General features: G+C 35.3%; 2 protein-coding genes across 3 annotated transcripts in view; both read right to left on the bottom strand.

The window, feature by feature from the left end:
- Positions 1-1804: 1804 nt before the first annotated feature.
- On the bottom strand, positions 1805-14683 carry LOC124945566 (protein PLANT CADMIUM RESISTANCE 2-like). Of its 2 annotated transcripts, none has more exons than XM_047486021.1 (4): positions 14439-14683; positions 14277-14348; positions 13979-14191; positions 1805-2016 (listed from the first exon to the last, which is right to left on the bottom strand). In XM_047486021.1, exons 1-4 carry the CDS (start codon positions 14614-14616, stop codon positions 1928-1930), a joined length of 552 nt encoding a protein of 183 aa, XP_047341977.1. In that variant the 5' UTR covers positions 14617-14683; the 3' UTR covers positions 1805-1927. The 2 variants fall into 2 exon arrangements, with proteins under 2 accessions (XP_047341977.1, XP_047341976.1); XM_047486020.1 differs by lacking the exon at positions 1805-2016 and adding an exon at positions 13548-13894 and having other exon boundaries at positions 14439-14680.
- A 505-nt stretch (positions 14684-15188) lies between these two features.
- LOC124945017 (serine/threonine-protein kinase ATM) overlaps positions 15189-19365 on the bottom strand; it is a 51483-nt gene continuing 47306 nt past the window's right edge. Inside the window, exons 70-79 of the mRNA XM_047485381.1 lie at positions 18951-19040; positions 17332-17411; positions 17167-17245; positions 16606-16652; positions 16411-16510; positions 16139-16270; positions 15910-16044; positions 15771-15836; positions 15539-15682; positions 15189-15456 (exon numbers count right to left, since the gene is read on the bottom strand). Of these exons, the coding sequence (XP_047341337.1) occupies positions 15379-15456; positions 15539-15682; positions 15771-15836; positions 15910-16044; positions 16139-16270; positions 16411-16510; positions 16606-16652; positions 17167-17245; positions 17332-17411; positions 18951-19040 (951 nt within the window). The 3' untranslated portion in view covers positions 15189-15378. The remainder of the gene's footprint in view (positions 15457-15538; positions 15683-15770; positions 15837-15909; positions 16045-16138; positions 16271-16410; positions 16511-16605; positions 16653-17166; positions 17246-17331; positions 17412-18950; positions 19041-19365) is intronic.

Genomic DNA, 19365 nt, shown 5'->3' on the forward strand with positions numbered 1-19365 from the left:
TAACCGAACCCAAACCCTAGGACTCGGGTCCTAAGTCCTGTTTGATTCTAATTTTCAAAATTCAAAATTATTTTTGTAATTTTGGAACCCGAATCTATTTTCAAATAATCCTGAAAGGTTAGAAAATGACTAAGGCCCCGTTTGGAATTTATTTTTAAATTCTAATGCCTTCTTCTGACATTTTTAGGTTTTGTTAACTTGATACCAGCACAATAGGTACATACCCCTTTTAATAATTTTGTACAATTATTTACCCCATTTAAACATATCTTTGTTTAGAACCCTAGACTACTAAATAAGAATAAAATGTTATAAATAATTTTTTTTAAATAGCCAGAGTATTTTTTTTAAATAATTGTCGTTCTTTGACGGACGCAAAGGACATAGCACAAAAGCTAGCTCTTTCCCGAGCGTAACTAAGACACGAACCCTTACAAAAATTCTGGTTATTGATTTTCATAAAATCACTTGGCGACTCTGATTTTCAAATAAATAATATTTCTAAATTAGTTATGTTTATTTAATTTGAACCGAGTTTGGCCAAATTATTATTTGGCTTCAGATTATTAAAATTTGAATAAAAGTTAATTATTTTTATATAATTCATCTTTAAAGTTCTAGGTATTATCAAAATCTTTTACAAACTAAATGTTTAATTTCGAAAGATTTCTGACACGCAAACCAAGATTGAAATGCATTGAACCTCAAATAACTCTACGATGTATTCCCTGTATTGCCACGTGACGCACATGCTCAACGACGGATGGAGAGCCAATTCCCGGGGTTCACAATGTGAAATTAAATAATTAGTATCAATAATTGTTTAAATTGAAATGGATTTAAAGAGATGAGAAGATAATATTGAAGAAAAATAAAAAGAATAGATCTAAAGAGAGATGAGAAGATAATATTTTAGGAAAATAAAAAGAAAGATGAATAGACATGAAAATGATTTCCAAAATTTTGGACACATAATTGACTAAATTGCAGTAATTGCTTTACTCGGACCGGACTGACCTATTGTGAATGATTGCAAATGGACAATATAATTTCAGCCAACCATTCAGAAATTAGGATATTTAGTAGAATAATATAATTTATTCGGCCAGCTTTTATTTCCTTATTTTTTTCTTAATTTTATTTATATAAACATGCATGCATCCAACTTAATTGGTAATGCATGCATAGTGTTTGATATTTTGCTTTTACTGACAATTGAGAAATGAATTAAAATAGGTTTTGATTAAAAATAAATAAAAATAGGATATCTTAACATCTTAATTAATTGTAGTCTTACTTACAAATGATATTTTGTAATCTTAACATGGTGGATAAATTAAAGTAACATACTAGTATATTGTTGAGATATTAGGACATGAAACATCTTTTATGCAAGAAAAACAGTACCAAACAATTACAAAAATAAAAGAAATCAACTAAAAACGTTACGTAAGTATTACACCGATTTTCTCAAAATTAAAACTCTTAGACTTTCTAAAATATAAAGTTACATTTTAAAATAATTCACAACTATGTTCAAATCTCTAATCTCTATAAGAAGCCTCTAAAATATTGTCATACATTTTGTTTAATTATATCATCATAACAGAATCTAATTTTTTTATGTATTAATCTTATTTTTTATATCAAAATTATACACAAAAATATATAATTTTATTTTGTTTAATATTTATTTTTCATGTACCAAGATGATGTATCATCATAATAACAATAATATAAATCCAACATAAATACATGTAATTAATATAAGGAAACAAACAACATTTCTGTTCAAATAACCATGAAACATCAAATGCAGAGGTACAACAAACCAACCAAACATCAGAATTCAGCAACTTGAAGCAAATTAATAATAAGAACATTATTTTCATTAACAAAATAACATAGTATTATATCGGTGGGTGGATTAACGTGTCATCCCCCGGTACCCTCCACTAGGAGGAGGAGGCACCATTGCAACATCACGGTTCTGCCTTTCAACGTTTCCATGCCATCCTAATATATATATATAGGCCCGGCCCTGGGGTAAGGCAACCTATGCAGTTGCATGGGGTCCCCAACTTTATAGGCCCCCAATTTATATTATTAATATTCTTTTTCTTTTTTTTTTCTCTTTTCATATTAATATATTTATAATTTTTTATTTACTCGTTTATATCTAATTTTATTTCATATTATATATAAATATTAATTATATTAAACGCTATTATTTGGGCCTCTTTTCTAACCTAATATATAATTAATATTAGTAATATTAATCATAATTTTTTAACCTAATCGGATAAGCAGAGCGGCGGCCGCTCTTTTCTAACCTAATATCTAATATTAATAGTATTTTTTAACCTAATCGACTAAGTGACCATCATTTAATCATTTTATATTATAAGTTTCTAAGTCTAACCCTAAATCCTAACTAATCGGCCGCCATCATTTTATATTCTAAGTTTCTCCTAATCGGCCGCCATCATTTTATATTCTAAGTTTCTCAGTCTAACCCTAAATTTCAGCCGTAATTTTCTATTTCATATCTTTTAACTTATCTCTTGATTCTATCGATCTTCAAATTCATATAATAATTTTCTAATCCTAATCCCTACTAAGTCGGAGACTTCAAGTTTACAAATTCATAACAACAATCATATTTTGAGGTAATGATGTTACTTATTAGTTATTTGTTTAATTTTTTCTTATTCTTATTGTTTATCTTTAATCTTTACTACCTTATAAACTAAAATATCAATCATTAAATTTTTTCTTATTGTAAAGTAGTGATATCATATTATCAATATTATCTCAAATCAGGCTATTACAAAAAACAAATCTCAAATCAGGCTATTACAAAAACAAATCACCCGCCAGGTATTTTTTTTCCTCATTTTTGAAGTCTAGATCTAGTTAAATACTTTTACTAAAAATTAGTTTAAATATTTTAGGTTAACATGACGAAGAAGACTATAAATGATAAAGATCGAATAAGATTTCGGAAATATGAGTCTGGTGCTTCTAAAAGAAATATCAAGAAACGACATGAGGCAATGACCGAATCATTAGTGGGTTCGATTTCAAAATTGTTCAATGCTAAAAATTAACGTTCTCTACATTTAAGTCAAGATGATAATGAAGAAAATGATAGAGTAAGAGTAGAAGATGAAATATTGGAAGAGCCTGTTATTAATCTTGAGAATGAAGTGGTCCAAGTGGATAATGAAGAAAATAATAGGATTGAAGATAATATACTTGAACAACCAATGACTACGGATGTTAATATTGAATTTGAAAAGGATGTTGACGTTAATTATGATCCAGGGTTGTGGGGAAATATGAATGATTCAAAAAGGATAATGTTAGTTCAACGAGGTCCTATTAAGATTCTAAAAGATAAGTTTCCTAAGGATAATATAAGTGGGAGACGTTTTTCCTCTAATTTTTACGTTTCTATTCTTCTCAATGGTGAGAAACAAGAAAGGAAATGGCTCGTTTATTCAAATGAGTTGAATAAGGTCTTTTGTTTTTATTGCAAATTATTTAAGCATAATACAATGACAAGTAGTTTGGCCGGAGATGGAAATAATGATTGGAGTAACCTTTATTCAAAGATTAAAGTCCATGAAAGTAATTCGGAACACATCCTCAATGTTCTAAGATGTAATGAATTGGAGAAAAGGCTACAACAAAATACAACACTTGACAAGAAGAGGGAAGAACTAATCAACAAAGAGACAAATCGTTGGAAGTTAATACTAACTTGAATAATTGGGAGTGTAAAGTATTTTTCACGAAATAATTTGCCTTTTCGTGGGTCTAGTGAGAAGATTTATGAGAATAATAATGGACTTTTTTATCAGCTTATTGAATTTCTTGCGGAATTTGATTCTACTATGAAAGAACACCTTCAAATGATGGTAGATAAAAAAATTCACTATCATTATCTTAGCCACAAAATTCAAAATTAATTGATAAATTTGTTGGCGGAAGAGATAAAAGAAAAAATCCTCAAGAAGATTTCAAAAGCTAAATACTTTTCCATTATCCTAGACTGTAATCCGGATATAAGTCATCAAGAACAAATGACTATTGTTATAAGATGTGTGGATATTGATGATATTATTGTCAAGGTGCATGAGTTCTTTCTTGGGTTTATAAATGTTGAAGACACGTCGGGGCTTGGACTTTTCAAACGACTAGAAGATGTTTTGATTGAACTTCACCTCAACATTGATGATATAAGAGGACAAGGTTATGACAATGGCTCCAATATGAAAGGTAAACATCAAGGTGTACAAAAAATGTTACTTGATGTAAATCCTAGAGCATTTTATATTCCATGTGGATGCCATAGTTTAAACCTTGTTATATGTGATATTGCAAAATCTTGTGACCAAGCAAAAGATTTTTTTGGATATCTTCAAAAGATTTATACATTGTTTTCGGGTTCAACGCAACGGTGGGATCTTCTTAAAATATTTGTGAAGAATTTGACACCAAAGCCCTTGTCGACGACTCGTTGGGAAAGTCGTATTGAAAGCGTTAGAGCAATAAAAAATCAAGTGGTTGAGTTTAGAGATGCTCTGGTTGAATTATCTATTACAGAAAAGCATGATCAAATTGGGAGGATAGAAGCTAAAGGCTTGTGGATGTCTGCTTTAGAAGATTTTGAGTTCTTAATTAGCTTATGCATTTGGTACAAACTTTTAGATAAAGTTAATCGTGTTAGTAAATTGCTTCAACAAGAAGATATAGAAATTGATGATGCAATTACAAGATTGAAGGAGCTCATTATATATTTTGAAAATGTTAGAGAATGTGGTTTTGAAGATTTGATGGAGGAAGCTAGAACTCTTGCACGTAAAGTTGACATTGATCCAGTGTTTGTTCAAAAAAGAGTTTCTCGAAGACCGAAGAAGTTTGATGAGGGTGTGAATGATTATGTCGGTGGTAATCAATCATTAGAGGATAAATTTAGAATTACATATTTTCTCCGCATTATAGACCAAGCTCTTACATCGCTTCGGGATCGGTTTGAACAACTTGAACGTTTTGAAGAACTCTTTGGATTTTTGTTCAATGGAAAATTCAAAAGTGTTAGTGAAGAGCAATTGAGGCAGGATTGCACTAAATTAGAAAATTTCTTGAAACACAATCAACAAATGGACATTGATGGGGATGCGTTATTTAAAGAGCTCATTAATTTGAAGACAATATTACCGGCAGAAGTAAAAAGATCAATTGACATCCTTAATTTTACAAGGTCATTATGGGAAGCAGGTAGTTTTCAAAATGTAGGGATCGTTTATCGAATTTTATTGACTATACCGGTTACTGTTGCTTCAGCAGAGAGAAGTTTTTCCAAGTTGAAGTTAATAAAGACTTACTTACGAAGTACAATGTCACAAGAAAGATTAAATGGATTAGCGATGATACCAATTGAAAAGGAGTGCTTAGAACAATTAGAATATGATGACTTAATTGAAAATTTTGCTTCCAAAAATGCAAGGAGATGTATGTTTTCATAGTTTGTTTGTTTTTTTAGATCGATATGTGTGTTTTCATAGTTGTTAATTATTATTGTATATTTTTTTCATATAAAACTTATTATATTAATGTTTTTGATATTTATTATGAAATGTTTTATATATGAGATATTGTTGTTATATATTTAATTCAGATTATATATTTTGTTAATTAAAATATTTATAATTATTAATTAAAAAAAATTAAAAAAAAATATTTATAATATTAGGGGCCACAAAATGTAAAATTGCATTGGGCCCCAATCCTCAGGGCCGACCCTATATATATATATATAATGAATAAATGAATGGATGATTTTAATAATAAAATTAAGGAGTTTAAGGTAACCTAACCTAGGTAAAGAGAGAATATATATACTGACTGACCTAGGGACATGTTGAAACCTTGGTTTTTGAGCTCACTGTCACGGACCATTGGTATGGGGTGCACATGTCAAGCCTACAAGGTGCATTTTCCAGAATATTCATGTCTTGGGTCATTTCTGAAACTCTCTAGAATCCTCTAGGAGTTCCTGGATTTTTGTTGGTTACGGAACTCTCTAGATTTATCCAGGAGTTCCCTTTTATGAGTGAGGTCATGGAACTCTCTAGATTTATCTAGGAGTTCCTCTTTTGTAAGTAGGGTCATGGAACTTTCTAGAATTCTCTAGGATGTTCCTTTTGTATGTAAGGTGGAAGAACTCTCTAGAATTCTCTAGGAGTTCTCATGTATAGGTGCTAGTAGAATTCTCTAGAAATATCTAGGAATTATTGGGTCTATGTTAGGTAATAGAAGTGTCTAGAAAACACTAGGTCTAGGAGGATCTAGAATGATCCATACACTTGTATATAAACAAGTCTAGGACACTCAACTCAAAACAACCATTGTTCAAAACACTCAACACTTATAATACCTCACTCTTGTAAGCAATAAACAAGATATTCTCCAAGCTCTTTCTCTCTCAAATTGTTCCATCTTCTTACATATTTTAAGAGGCTGACTAGCTAGGATTGCGACAATCTAGCCTAGTGTCGCACGGGAGCGAAAGTGGTATCGCATCCACGTTTGTGCTTCCGCATTGAAAGAAGAGATGGATTCAAGTTCCAAAGTCACAAAGGTTTCGACCGGAAAACAGAAGGACAAGAGGTCCAAGAGGGACAAGTCCGTCGAGAGGAGTGTCGACATGGAAGCGCGGGTGACCCGGCTTGAGGAAGGCATGTCCGAGCACCAGGAGGCTCTCGAAGTGTTTAGCGCGGTGGCCGAGAGGGTGACGAAGTTGGATGAGGCTGGTGAAAAGTTGGAGAACGAGGTGATGGGGGTCATTAACAATATGAACCGGAGCATTCGTGACGAAGTGCTGGGATCGGTTCGAGGGGAGGTTAATGATATCCGCCATGAAGTGCTCGAGACAATCTGGGGAGAAATCCATGCGATGGTCGAGGCCCTCCGGAGGGATATCTTGGGGAGGCTAGAATCGATGGAAAGGCGGATTGGGAGGAATGGAGGGGAACATAGAGGTGCGGCACCTCAACGGATAGATGTTCCTAAGACAACTCCGTTCAAAGGCTCGAGGAGTGCAAGGGAAGTGGAGGACTTCCTTTGGAACATGGAGAGGTATTTTCGGGCATCAAACATACTAGATGACCGTGGCAAGTTGGAGACAACACTTTTTTTCCTGCAAGAGATGGCACTACTGTGGTGGAGGAGGCGGGAAGTAGACATTGAACGAGGTACGCTGCGAATGGAGACGTGGGAGGACTTCAAGACCGAGTTCAAGCGCCAATTCTTCCCAGAGAACGCCGAGTTCGAGGCTAGGAAAAGGTTGAATCAACTTGTGCACGACAGGAGCATCAAGGAGTATGTGAAGGAGTTCCAGGAGTTGATGCTTGAGTTACCGAGTCCAACGGAACAAGAGGCCATGTTCGCGTTTGTGAATGACCTTAAGACTTGGGCGCAATTGGAGCTGCAAAGGGCCAAGGTGCGGGACGTCTCCGAGGCAATCGCGGTTGCAGAAAGACTGTTAGAGCTCAAAGTGTTTGTGGATAGGCCGAAGATCCTCAGGGACGAGGAGAAAAATCGTGGGGGAGACCGCCCACGTGACCAGGAGAAAGGTGGGGGAGACCGCCCACCTAGGAAGGGGCATGCACATAACAACTCTGTGGGGAAAACCGACGACTTGGGTAAGCCAAGAGTGTGTCAGATTTGTGGTGCTCATAATCACATAAAGTTTATGTGCCCATTAAAGGGGGAAAAGGTTGCAGCAGTGAAAGGACATGAGTCTTCCGGGGAAGAGGATGGGACTCGGGTGGGTTCCTTGAGACTGCTCAACGCTGCGAAGACTAGTGTTGCGAAGCCGATCAAGGGAACTAAGAGTGGCTCTTTGTTCGTGGAAGCTTGGATCGGGGGAAGACGCATTAAGGCACTAGTGGATATAGGGGCTACGCACAACTTCATGCGAGAAGGAGTAGCCAAGGCGTTGGGTCTGCGGATCAGCCCAACAAAAGGGACGGTGAAGTCCTTTGATGTAGCCAAGCCAGTGGCCGGGGAGGCTAGGAAAGTGCACACCAGGATCGGAGACTGATATGGGACGGTCTCGTTTACCTTGGTCCCAATGGAAGACTACGACGTAGTGTTGGGACTACAATGGTGCGATCAGGTACGCGCTTGCATAATGCCTTATTCCGATTCCTTAATCATTTTGGATCACGGGAAGTCTAGCGTGATTCCAACAAGGAGAGAATCAGAGGGAATAGGCATGTTCTCGGCAATGCGATTCAGCCGAGGTCGCAAATGTGGTAAAGGGGCTTTTACCACTTTTGCTAGGGTGGATGATGGGGACGGTTCCAAAAGGAAAGGACAAGTACCAAAGGAAGTCCAAAGGAGGTGCAAGGTCTTCGAGCGGCTCAAGACTAAAGGCACGAAACCATCAGATCCACAAGGTTTGGCCACAGGCAACGTGGGCCAAAGTCAGTCCGCCTTCACTCGCGTCAAGTGCATAGGAAAGGAAGCAGGGCGTGCAGTCAGGAAAGGGGATGGTGAAAGGGGGAAGTTGCCCCCGCAACAGTTAAAGTCTCTACGGTCTATGCTCAAGGGGCTTGTGCGCAGATTCGAGAGACCATTTTCAATCGAGAGACGTGTGAGAAATATCTAATATCGGTTGGAGCTGGCGGCCATAGGTGCACCCGATGCCGTGACGTGCAAGGGGGAGGAAGAGCACTTAGGGGACGCCAGGAAGAAGATCACCATGCATCGTTCTAAGGTCGTTCCGAGGTCGGCCACGACTTAGGTGGGGGAGAATGTCACGGACCATTAGTATGGGGTGCACATGTCAAGCCTACAAGGTGCATTTTCCAGAATATTAATGTCTTGGGTCATTTCTGGAACTCTCTACAATCCTCTAGGAGTTCCTGGATTTTTGTTGGTCATGAAACTCTCTAGATTTATCTAGGAGTTCCCCTTTTATGAGTGAGGTCATGGAACTCTCTAGATTTATCTAGGAGTTCCTCTTTTGTAAGTAGGGTCATGGAACTTTCTAGAATTCTCTACGAAGTTCCTTTTGTATGTAAGGTGGGAGAACTCTCTAAAATTCTCTAGGAGTTCTCATGTATAGGTGCTAGTAGAATTCTCTAGAAATATCTAGGAACTCTTGGGTCTAGATTAGGTAATAGAAGTGTCTAGAAAACACTAGGTCTAGGAGGATCTAGAATGATCCATACACTTGTATATAAACAAGTCTAGGACACTCAACTCAAAACAACCATTGTTCAAAACACTCAACACTTGTAATACCTCACTCTTGTAAGTAATAAACAAGATATTCTCCAAGCTCTTTCTCTCTAAAATTGTTCCATCTTCTTACATATTTTAAGAGGCTGACTAGCTAGGATTGAGGCAATCTAGCCTAGTGCCGCACGGGACGAGGTGATATTCGGCGACCGAGTTTCTTCCCGTGACATCGCGGTGTTCTTGACAAAGGGCGCATGTCTCGCAGAAACAATGAATCAAGCGGTCTCCACAAGGGGTTTCAGGGAGAGAATATTGCTTCCTCAACTTTGACCGGTAGAAGCACGAGTAGCAGCACGTGCATCCAACCAACATTAGTATTAGAGTATACAGAGCCCCACTAGCACAACAAGCTAATCAATATTCAAAACAATATATTAAATCAAATCCAATAAAATCATATCATGAATCAATCAATCAAATACTACTTACAAGTAGATCCTCTGTCCACTATCTCTGCAATCCGTCCAAAAGTGATGCATGGACACCAGAAAGTTAAGCCTGCAACATTAACAAAAGTAGATTACCAAATTTTTTATTAATTAATAACCAAATTCAAAGAAGAAGAATCAAACAAATTACTTACAGTTTGGAACATCTTTCATCGCAGACTCCCACTAACTAATTCATCAGATTTAATTGCTTCCTCAAAGCATTCCGGTTCACCTCTATCTGTCAACAAGATATAGTTCAAAAATGGAGACCACCTCTCAACTAGTTTTTGATTCCTTGACGATCTTCTCAACTGTATAACCGGTGTTTGCTGATTTACCTCTGGGGCCACATTCTCAACAATTTCGTCTTCAACAACACATTGTTCTTCTTCGACAGTCGGTATATATTCAGCTGAAAAATCTCTCAAATTGACTATACTAGTCTCTTCCAACTTGGAATCACCATCTGATGTCTTCCCAACACAATCTTTGTAGAGAACATGTTCATTGAAGATAACATTTCTGTTACGAATGATCTTCCGATTTTGATTATCCAAAAAACGATAACCAAACTCGATATCACCATAACCAATGAAAAAACATTTATTAGACTTTGGATCAAGCTTGCTCCTATCACATTCATTAATATGAACATATGATAAACAACCAAACAGTTTCAAATAAGAAAGGTTTACCTTTTTATTGCTCTAGGCTTCTTCAGGAATTCTGAATTCAAGAGGAACAGAGAGTCCCTTGTTTATCAAATATGCAGCAGTATTAATAGCTTCTGTCAAGAAGGTTTTAGGCAGCCCTGCATGCAATCTCATGCTTCTAGCACGCTCGTTCAATGTTCGATTCATTCGTTCAGCTACTCCATTCTCTTGAGGCGTTCGGGGAACAGTCTTCACCATACTGATCCCATTCACGACACAATACTCTTTGAAATCTGAATTGATATATTCATCTCCGTTGTCGGATCTCAAGCACTTAACTTTCTGATTTGTTTCATTTTCAACCAAAGCCTTCCATTTCTTGAAAATAGCAAATACTTCAGACTTGTGCTTCATAAAATATACTCATACATTTCTTTTCGAATCATCTATAAATGTCACGTAGTATTGTGATCCGCCAATAGAAGAAACATGTGCAGGTCCCCACACATCAGTGTGTACCAACTCTAGCTTTTCTTTTTTGAGCTCCTTCCCAATTTTTAAGAAACTCACCCGTTTCTGTTTTCCAAGAATGCAGGTTTCACATAACTGATGTTCAACAGACTTCAGTTCTGGAATCTGTCCATTCTTCAAAAAAAATTTGATCCCTTTTTCGCTCATATGACCCAACCTGCAATGCCACAGCTCACCGTTCTTTGAGTCATCAACTACAGCAACAACTGATTCTCTACAAGTTGAAGTCGTGTATAACGTTCCAGTTTTGTGACCTCGAGCAACAACTATTGCTCCTTTAGTCACCTTCCACGCACCATTTCCACAACTGAAATTGTGACCTTCTTCATCAAGTTGTGTAACAGAGATCAAATTGCGTATTAAACCTGGAATGTGTCTCACCTTATTAATCTTCCAAACAGAACCATTTGCCATCTTTAATTTGATGTCCTCATGCCAACAATATCTAATGGCTCACCATCTACGAGATAAACTTTCCCACAATTTCCAGCCACATAATTCTCCATTAATTCTTTGTGGGCAGTGGTGTGGAAAGACGCTCCTGAGTCCAAAACCCATGAATCTATCAGGCTATCAACAGTCAAGTAACGCATCAGTGACAGATTCTGCAACAACGTTGGCTGCATCATTTTTATCATCACCATTTTTCTTTGGTGCTTTGCAGTTCCTCTTTAAATGACCATGTTTACCACAATTACAGCACTCAAATGTCCGCGCAGACTTGGACTGACTCCTCCTGCTCCTTGACATAGATCTACTCTTATCTCGGTTGAAATTTCTATCATTACCTCTTCCCCAGTTTTCCACATTCAGAGCAGAACTTTTGAATGTTTCACCAGAATCAATTTTACGAGCTTCTTCAGCAAGAATACGATCTCTAACTTCAACAAATTTCAGTTTAGCATTTCCAACTGAATTATTAATTGCTGCCCTCATAGGTTTCCAACTATTTGATAGAGATGCTAACAAAATTAGGGCACTAACTTCATCCCCAAAATCAATCTCAACAGATAGCAATTGATTCACAATTGTATTGAATTCATTCAAATGAGTAGTGACAGAAGTACCATCAACCATTCTTAAGAAAAAATAGTCTTTTCATTTAGTATACCTTGTTGTTAGCAGATGATTTCTCATACATATCAGAAAGAGCTTTCATTAGACCCATGGTGGTCTTCTCCTTTGCTACATTGTGAGCAACCGTCTTGACTAGCGTCAATCGGACAACTCCCAAAACTTGTCTATCAAGGAGTTTCCATTCAGCTTCATCCATCTTCTCTGGTTTCTCACTCAAAGGAACATGAAGCTTCTTTCCATAGAGATAATCTTCAATCTGAATTCTCCAGGAGGCATAATCTGTCCCATCAAATCTTCCAATCCCATGTTCTATACTGTTCTTTTTTGCCATCATTTCCAATGCTCAGATCTAGCCTAGCTGCTATGATACCAGTTTTTAGAATTTGTATATTCCAAATCCGACCTGCTTGAAAACAATCTGTAAAAAACACAAGAATACACAGATTTATAGTGGTTCACTCAAATTGAGCTACATCCACTTCAGCAACCATCAAATTTCACTATGAAGAAGAAGAAGAAATACAGAGTTTTTGCATTACACTTTATCTCTTTAAAATTCTGTCTTGTTAATGTAAACCCTTAATAATCACATATTTATAGGGTAAACATTCAGGTAATAAACCTAAATAACTTTGGTCAGGCCCAAGCCCAAAACCAAAAAGAAAACCCAATAAACTTTAATTAACAATGTAGAGTTTATTATAAGTGTAGGCTCCATAACTCAACAGACACTTTTAAACTCTGGTTAAAACTTTTAGATGTATTAAGTTTGATTTAAAGAAATTTAATTTATAAAATTTAATTAAATTAATTGTCGCCACTTAATTAAAAGACATAAAGAATATATATATATATATATATATATATATATATATATATATATATATATATATATATATATATATATATATATATATATATATAAACGTAATTTTATCAAAGATTCTTTTTGAGTTTGATGTTTGGTGATACTCGAGAAATGACTCTTACGTTTGTCCAACGTACCCGTTAAAAACGATCTTTATTTGCCCAAGAATTAAATTTTTACGTTTTATTTGCCTAATTATTTTTCATTTTTTAGACATATATTTAAATTTGACATTTTAAATTTTAAAATATTAAATAAATATCTATATCTGCAATTGATGAGTATAATAGACTTCTATCTTTACCATCTAAAATGTTACATAAGTATTACAACGAAACTCTCTCAAAATTAAAACTCACACAACTCAAAAGGATGTGATACTCTCAATTGTAAAGACTTGACTTTTAAAATATTTTGTTGCATTTAAAAATAATTTTCAACTACATCAACATCAATCATTATTTTGTCCAAATATCTTTAAGAGCCTCCAAAATATTGTATTATCATAACATTTAATTTAATTTTGTGTTAATGTTATTTTCTTATATCCAAATTATAAAATATATATATATATATATATATATATATATATATATATAATTTTATTTTGTTTAATATATTTTTTAATGTACCAAAATGAATATTTAAACTAGGTTAATAACAATAATGTAAAGCCAACCTCTAAATATATATATCATTATAATAATATGTGCATGAGATAAATACATAGAATTAATATATGAAAACAAACAACAACTCTGAACATCAAATGCAGAGGTACATACAACAAACCAACCAAACATAAGAATTCATCAACTTGAAGCAAATTAATAATAATAATAATAAGAGCATTTATTTTCATTAAAATCAATAAGCATTCATATACTCCCTTATATATATATGGGTAGGTGGGTTGATTAATTAACGTGTCATCCCCCCATACTCTCCTCCACTAGGGGGAGGAGGCACCATTGCAACGTCACCACGGTTCTGCCTTTCAACGTTTCCATGCCATCCTAATTATTGACAAATGATTTTATTAATAATTAATTAATTAATTTAATTAGGAATTTTGAAGGTAACCTAAACTTCTGACTGACCTAGGGACATGTCGAAACCTTGGTTTTTGAGCTCACGGTATTCTTGACAAAGGGCGCATGTCTCGCAGAAACAATGAATCAAGCAGTCTCCACAAGGGGTTTCAGGGAGAGAATATTGCTTCCTCATCTTTGTCCGGTAGAAGCACGAGTAGCAGCACGTGCATCCAACCAACATCAGTATTAGAGTATACAGAGCCCCACTAGCTCCACAAGCTAATCAATATTAAATCAAATCAAATCATATCATGAATCCAATAAAATCATCATATCATGAATCAATGAATCAATCATTACTTACAAGTAGATCCTCTGTCTACTATCTCCGCAATCTGTCCAAAAGTGATACATGGACACCAGAAAGTTAAGCAGCCTGCAACATTAACAAAAAGTAGATGTATACCAAATTCAAATAATAATAATAATAATAAGAAGAAGAATGAAACAAATTAATTAATCTTACAGTTTGGAACATCTTCAAAACAGCCACAGAGACCGGTAGACCAATTATTATTACTACCTCCTCCTCCTCCTCCCTGTTGTTGTCCATATGCTGCAGCCGGAAATCCACTACTTACCGGCTGCCCATATACGACCGGTGGCGCCGATGGCAGATGAGGGTGGTTTTTCTCATCGTACATTTTCTTTCTAATAATAATATATCTTACTCACTCCTAATTCCTAGCTCCAAGGATTAATATCTAGTCAGTCTGTCTATAAATAAATAAATAAATAAATAGGAGACTAGGGAAGCTTCAAAGAAAAGTCTTTCATCATCATCCCATCCCTTCCCTTCCCTTCCCTTCCCACTTTGAAAAGTCTAATGTCAAAAGTAAATTAAATTGTTTTTTCCTCTTAGCTTCCATTTGGACGTTAATGAGGTTGGGCTAATATTTCCAGACTAAAATGTATAACAATTCAAACAATAATATTTATTAATGATAAATATTGATCAAGCGTGTGAGATACTACTCTTATCATTTGTTTAATTGTCTGTCTGTCTGTCTGGTGAAGGCCCTATTTAACTAACTTTGATTGGATTTGACTGGATAAGATAGCTTCTTTCCATTTCGATGACCTTTCATCAAACTCTTTATTTATTATTACTGTCACAAATCTTCATGTCCGCGTCAGCTCATCCTTTTTCATACATACATATATATTTATAAGTGTTGTGTAGCTTTCTGAGAGAATGTTTCTTACTTTCTTTCTTTCTTTTAAAACAATTGAACATGAATCAAAAATAATGTCAAAAAAACCAACTGATCCAGATCGATCACTAGGTCATACAAGATTTTTCTAAAACTTTGTTTAATGGAAAAAAAAATAATCAAATATCTCGTCGTCAACATTATCTTAAGGGAAAACAATAAAAAATAACAAAGGAATAATCCATCGCGTTTTTACAGCCAAGCTCCCCATCCGGGAAACATTTGGCACAATCGATCAGGATCAATAGCATCTTGTATCAGTTGTTGAACCTGCAAGACCAAATTTAAATGAATCTCAACTTGATTAACGACGACAACAATAAGAATAATAATAATAATATAATCTACATACCTGGCCATGCTCGCTTCTCATTTCACCTTCTTCATATCCATCCAACTTCTGTTTGACACGCATCAGTGCACGCGCTGCATCCTTATTTCCTTCGTATTCATCTTCTGAATCTTCTAAGCTGGTTTCCAAATCATCATCCGTTTCCTGCCCCAAATAATACAGATCTCACTACTTAATTTACACTTAATAGTATAAATACTTCCTGCTAGCCCAGATAAGTTTGTGTACACACCTTCTGTCGTTGCAAAGCCTTTAGAGGGGACAGAGCCCATTTGTACAACGGATCATGAATAAAAACCTACACGATTCTAATTTTGTTAGCAACAACATAATTGTTTTTGATAAAAATAATATATATCTTTGTACTTTACTTGAACAATAGTTAAAAGTGCTTCTTTGTTGGAGCGCATGACATGGAGTGTTTCCTCACAGCATCTCCTGAAAACCCCTTCAACACCTGTAACACCCATACCATCTATGATGTCTCTCGTTAATCTGAAAGGTACCTGCAATAAATTGTTTCGACGAGATGTCATCATAATTGTAATCATGATGAACATTACTAAAACCGACACAAAAAAACGTTTGTGCGAGACAAACCCGTTCAGGCGTTTTCAGCATCAACCCTTGTTCAAAGGCAACGCCAAGATCAATATGAACAACCTCTGCAGTTGCCTGATCTATTAAAATATTCATTGAATGTCTATCCCCAAGACCCACAATGTAGCTTACCTGAACAATAATAATTTTAAGAGTTTGAGTAAAATCTTTCTTCTCGATTAAATAATTTAATTAGCAGACTAATTTTTTTAACAGTTCAGTAAAATCTTTCTTTTTTCTTCTTGATCAATCACCAATCACAATTTACCCACCATAGAACTAGCCGCTACACTCCGAGTATAGTCAAGCCTTTTGTCGAACCAGTCAGCGGGATGTAGAAATCTCTCCAAGAAAAAATAATGCATGACAGGCCTTCACAGAGAATGACTGAATTATAATGTGTCAACTAAAAAACATCACATGTATGGGCATGTTATATATGTATTATAAGAAAAGAAATTATAAACCTGAAGTTTTGGCAGACTTCTTCAAAAGCTTTACGCTTGTTATGTTCCTGAAAATCAAATTAATTTTTTTGGTAAATTGTTTCAAGAGTAACATGGGGCTACTATATGTTATTTCCATCATTGCAAGCTACTAAGAACGAGTAAAGATAAAATAAGGTCCAAGAAGAAGGAGCCGTATTTAGCTGCTAGGGATTTTAAGGGTGAATATGAAGTGTGATTGAGCAGAAAAGTTTCAGCTTGTTTTCTGTAGAATTTTTATTTTTTAAAGTTAATCTTTTTTTTCAAGGAAAAACCTTGTTTCATGAAAAAGTGGATTATTTGGGTTAAATGACTGAACGATCCTTTATATATAATATTTTAAAATGTTATAAAAAAATTAAAGTAAGGGTATTTCAGTTAATGAATGAATGATGAAGCGATTCATGATGGGATAAGGGGTTGTTAAATCCAATTTTTTTTTATCAAACAAGGCCTTTTTTTATGTACATAGTGCATGTGAAACTATGCTCCAACAAAAAGTTAGGAAATCTTATCTGCCTAAGAGAAGCATGTGATACTTGCCTTAGCCATATGCTCCCGACATTTGGGAAATGTCCAATCGTCTACACCATATCGGCCATGGGCTCCACCATTTCTTGTACTAAACGTCAAATATGTAAAAGCTAGATTATTTAAGCATTACTGATGTGATTGCATGAAATTGGTAGTACAATGGTAAAAACTCACCTCCCTATAAGATATTCACCAAGAGGAAGAGTTCCGTTTACCCATTCAAGAACACCAGCACTTGGAGTAAATGGTACAACCTGTTTATTAACAGAAGATAATAAGAATAATACATTGAATGTCAAACTGAATCATGAGTGAGATATTCTGAAATGAACCAAGAAAATAGGATGTGGACCCTCCCTACTAATATCACCATACCCTATACCTTAAATTTTGCATCCGGTTTAGGTCACTCTTCTATACAAAGATTTACCATAAGATGTGTCTCATCGGCCAACTTGTAGGCCATAGTTAGAGTTTTATCCGGAGCCTTAAATTTGGAGCTAATCACTCTTGGTTAATATGTAGTCTTTCTATTTTATTTTTATTTTCACCATTTAGCATAGAACTTGTTCACCAGCTCATAGTTCATGCATATATTGTTCAATTTTAGATTATTTTGTATACCATCTATAATGTAGTCACAAACTTGAAACTTGTTTTACCCAAAATTTTATGTCACAGTTTAATTATAGTAGGGCGATCCCCTTTTCTAGCCTAGCGGCAACAAGAGGTGGATATCCCACAACCTCCCTGGAGGTCCTGGGTTCGAACCCGTCAAGCAATAAGTTCCGCTCACCTAGTTAATTGGTTAAGTGTGTTTGTGGGCTATGTACTTAACCCGCGGGGATTAGTTGCACTCCGAAGGAGAAGTGAAACCCAACGTTCTCAAAAATAAATTATAGTAGAGCTGTGTACATGAGATTATTTCTTTAAAATGCTTTTTTTACTTTTGTACCTCCAAAGCACACGGCTCTTTTGTATTGGAGTGGATTGTCGTTTGGTTTACACCTTGAAGAACCGCCTGTGACAGCTAGGGTTGATTTTGTATTTAATGTCTAGATGAGGTGGAGAGGAGGATATGCTATTTTGATGAAAGTCTGTAATCCTCACCTTTATTCTATTCTAACCTCACTTTACTCTTCTATTTGCCCATCTTCTATCTGCCTTCTCACCCCCTTTACTGTACTGTTATAGCTCACAGTTTTCATAGGTTGAACTAGATGATATTGCAAATAGTAAAAGAAAAAATCATTGGACCTATTAAAGTAATCAGGGATACTGGTTGGCTACAAATCTCCTGATACCCAAGGACCTTTACAACAAGATTGCCTTTGTAAAAGACAATACAGTGGTGAATAGGAGGAAATATTGGCTGCTCGTGAGACACTTCATCTATATCTCTCACACATATTGGTTTTCCTGTTAGTGTGGTAGGCCAATGCATGAGCAACTCTACAAAAGAACACATTAACGCAGTCCATAGAATCTTTTGATATCTAAATAGAATTCTACGCAAAGGATTGTTGTTTCAAAAGAATGAGGATTGTGACATCCAGTATACTTAGATGCTGAGTAGGCTAGGAATATTTGTGATGGACAATTGGCCAGTGCACACAAGTTTGGAAATCTAGTCACTTGGAGTGGCAAGAAACATTCGGGCAAAGTAATTTAATATATATCACGTAGTGTAAAGAACCAGTCCAATAGAACAAGATAAAATGAATATATAAATAAAAATAATGTCATGAAGGTAAAGTAGGAGATTTATCTATGTAAGAGGTTTCAATCTTTACCTTATAAGTTCTTATTTTTAATCTCCTTTTCCATGTATCTCGATGGTTAAGCAAAAATGTGTTGACTAGACTGAAAAATTGTTCCATCACCTGCATATCCAATAAAAAAGTACATCCCCAGTCATTAAGAACAGTCAGTTAGTGATGGTCCATTAACATTTAACATGAATAGTTAGAGGATGAAAACTGAGATTCTCACCATATAAAATTGCTATATTCTGATATCCTTGAAGAACAATAGAAAGGTTCAACAACAAAAGCATGTGATAACAATTTTTCAGTAGTTTACCAAACTTGATAAATGTGAATTTCTGCATCACTCAATTGACTAATATCTTCCCTTGACCTCTTCAAATATTATATTTTGTGGTTATTAAATCTGAACTCAAGATAAGTTTCCAAACATGCTGCATTA

Source organism: Impatiens glandulifera, chromosome 7 (assembly GCF_907164915.1).
Source record: "Impatiens glandulifera chromosome 7, dImpGla2.1, whole genome shotgun sequence".
Taxonomy (NCBI): Eukaryota; Viridiplantae; Streptophyta; class Magnoliopsida; order Ericales; family Balsaminaceae; genus Impatiens; species Impatiens glandulifera.

Coding starts and splice junctions, on each gene's coding strand:
- LOC124945566 (XM_047486020.1), bottom strand. CDS start 14,616: ATGTACGATGAGAAAAACCACCCTCATCTGCCATCGGCGCCACCGGTC. Junction 14,349..14,438: donor TTTTGAAGATGTTCCAAACT/GTAAGATTAATT, acceptor TTAATGTTGCAG/GCTGCTTAACTTTCTGGTGT. Junction 14,192..14,276: donor AGTAGACAGAGGATCTACTT/GTAAGTAATGAT, acceptor AATATTGATTAG/CTTGTGGAGCTAGTGGGGCT.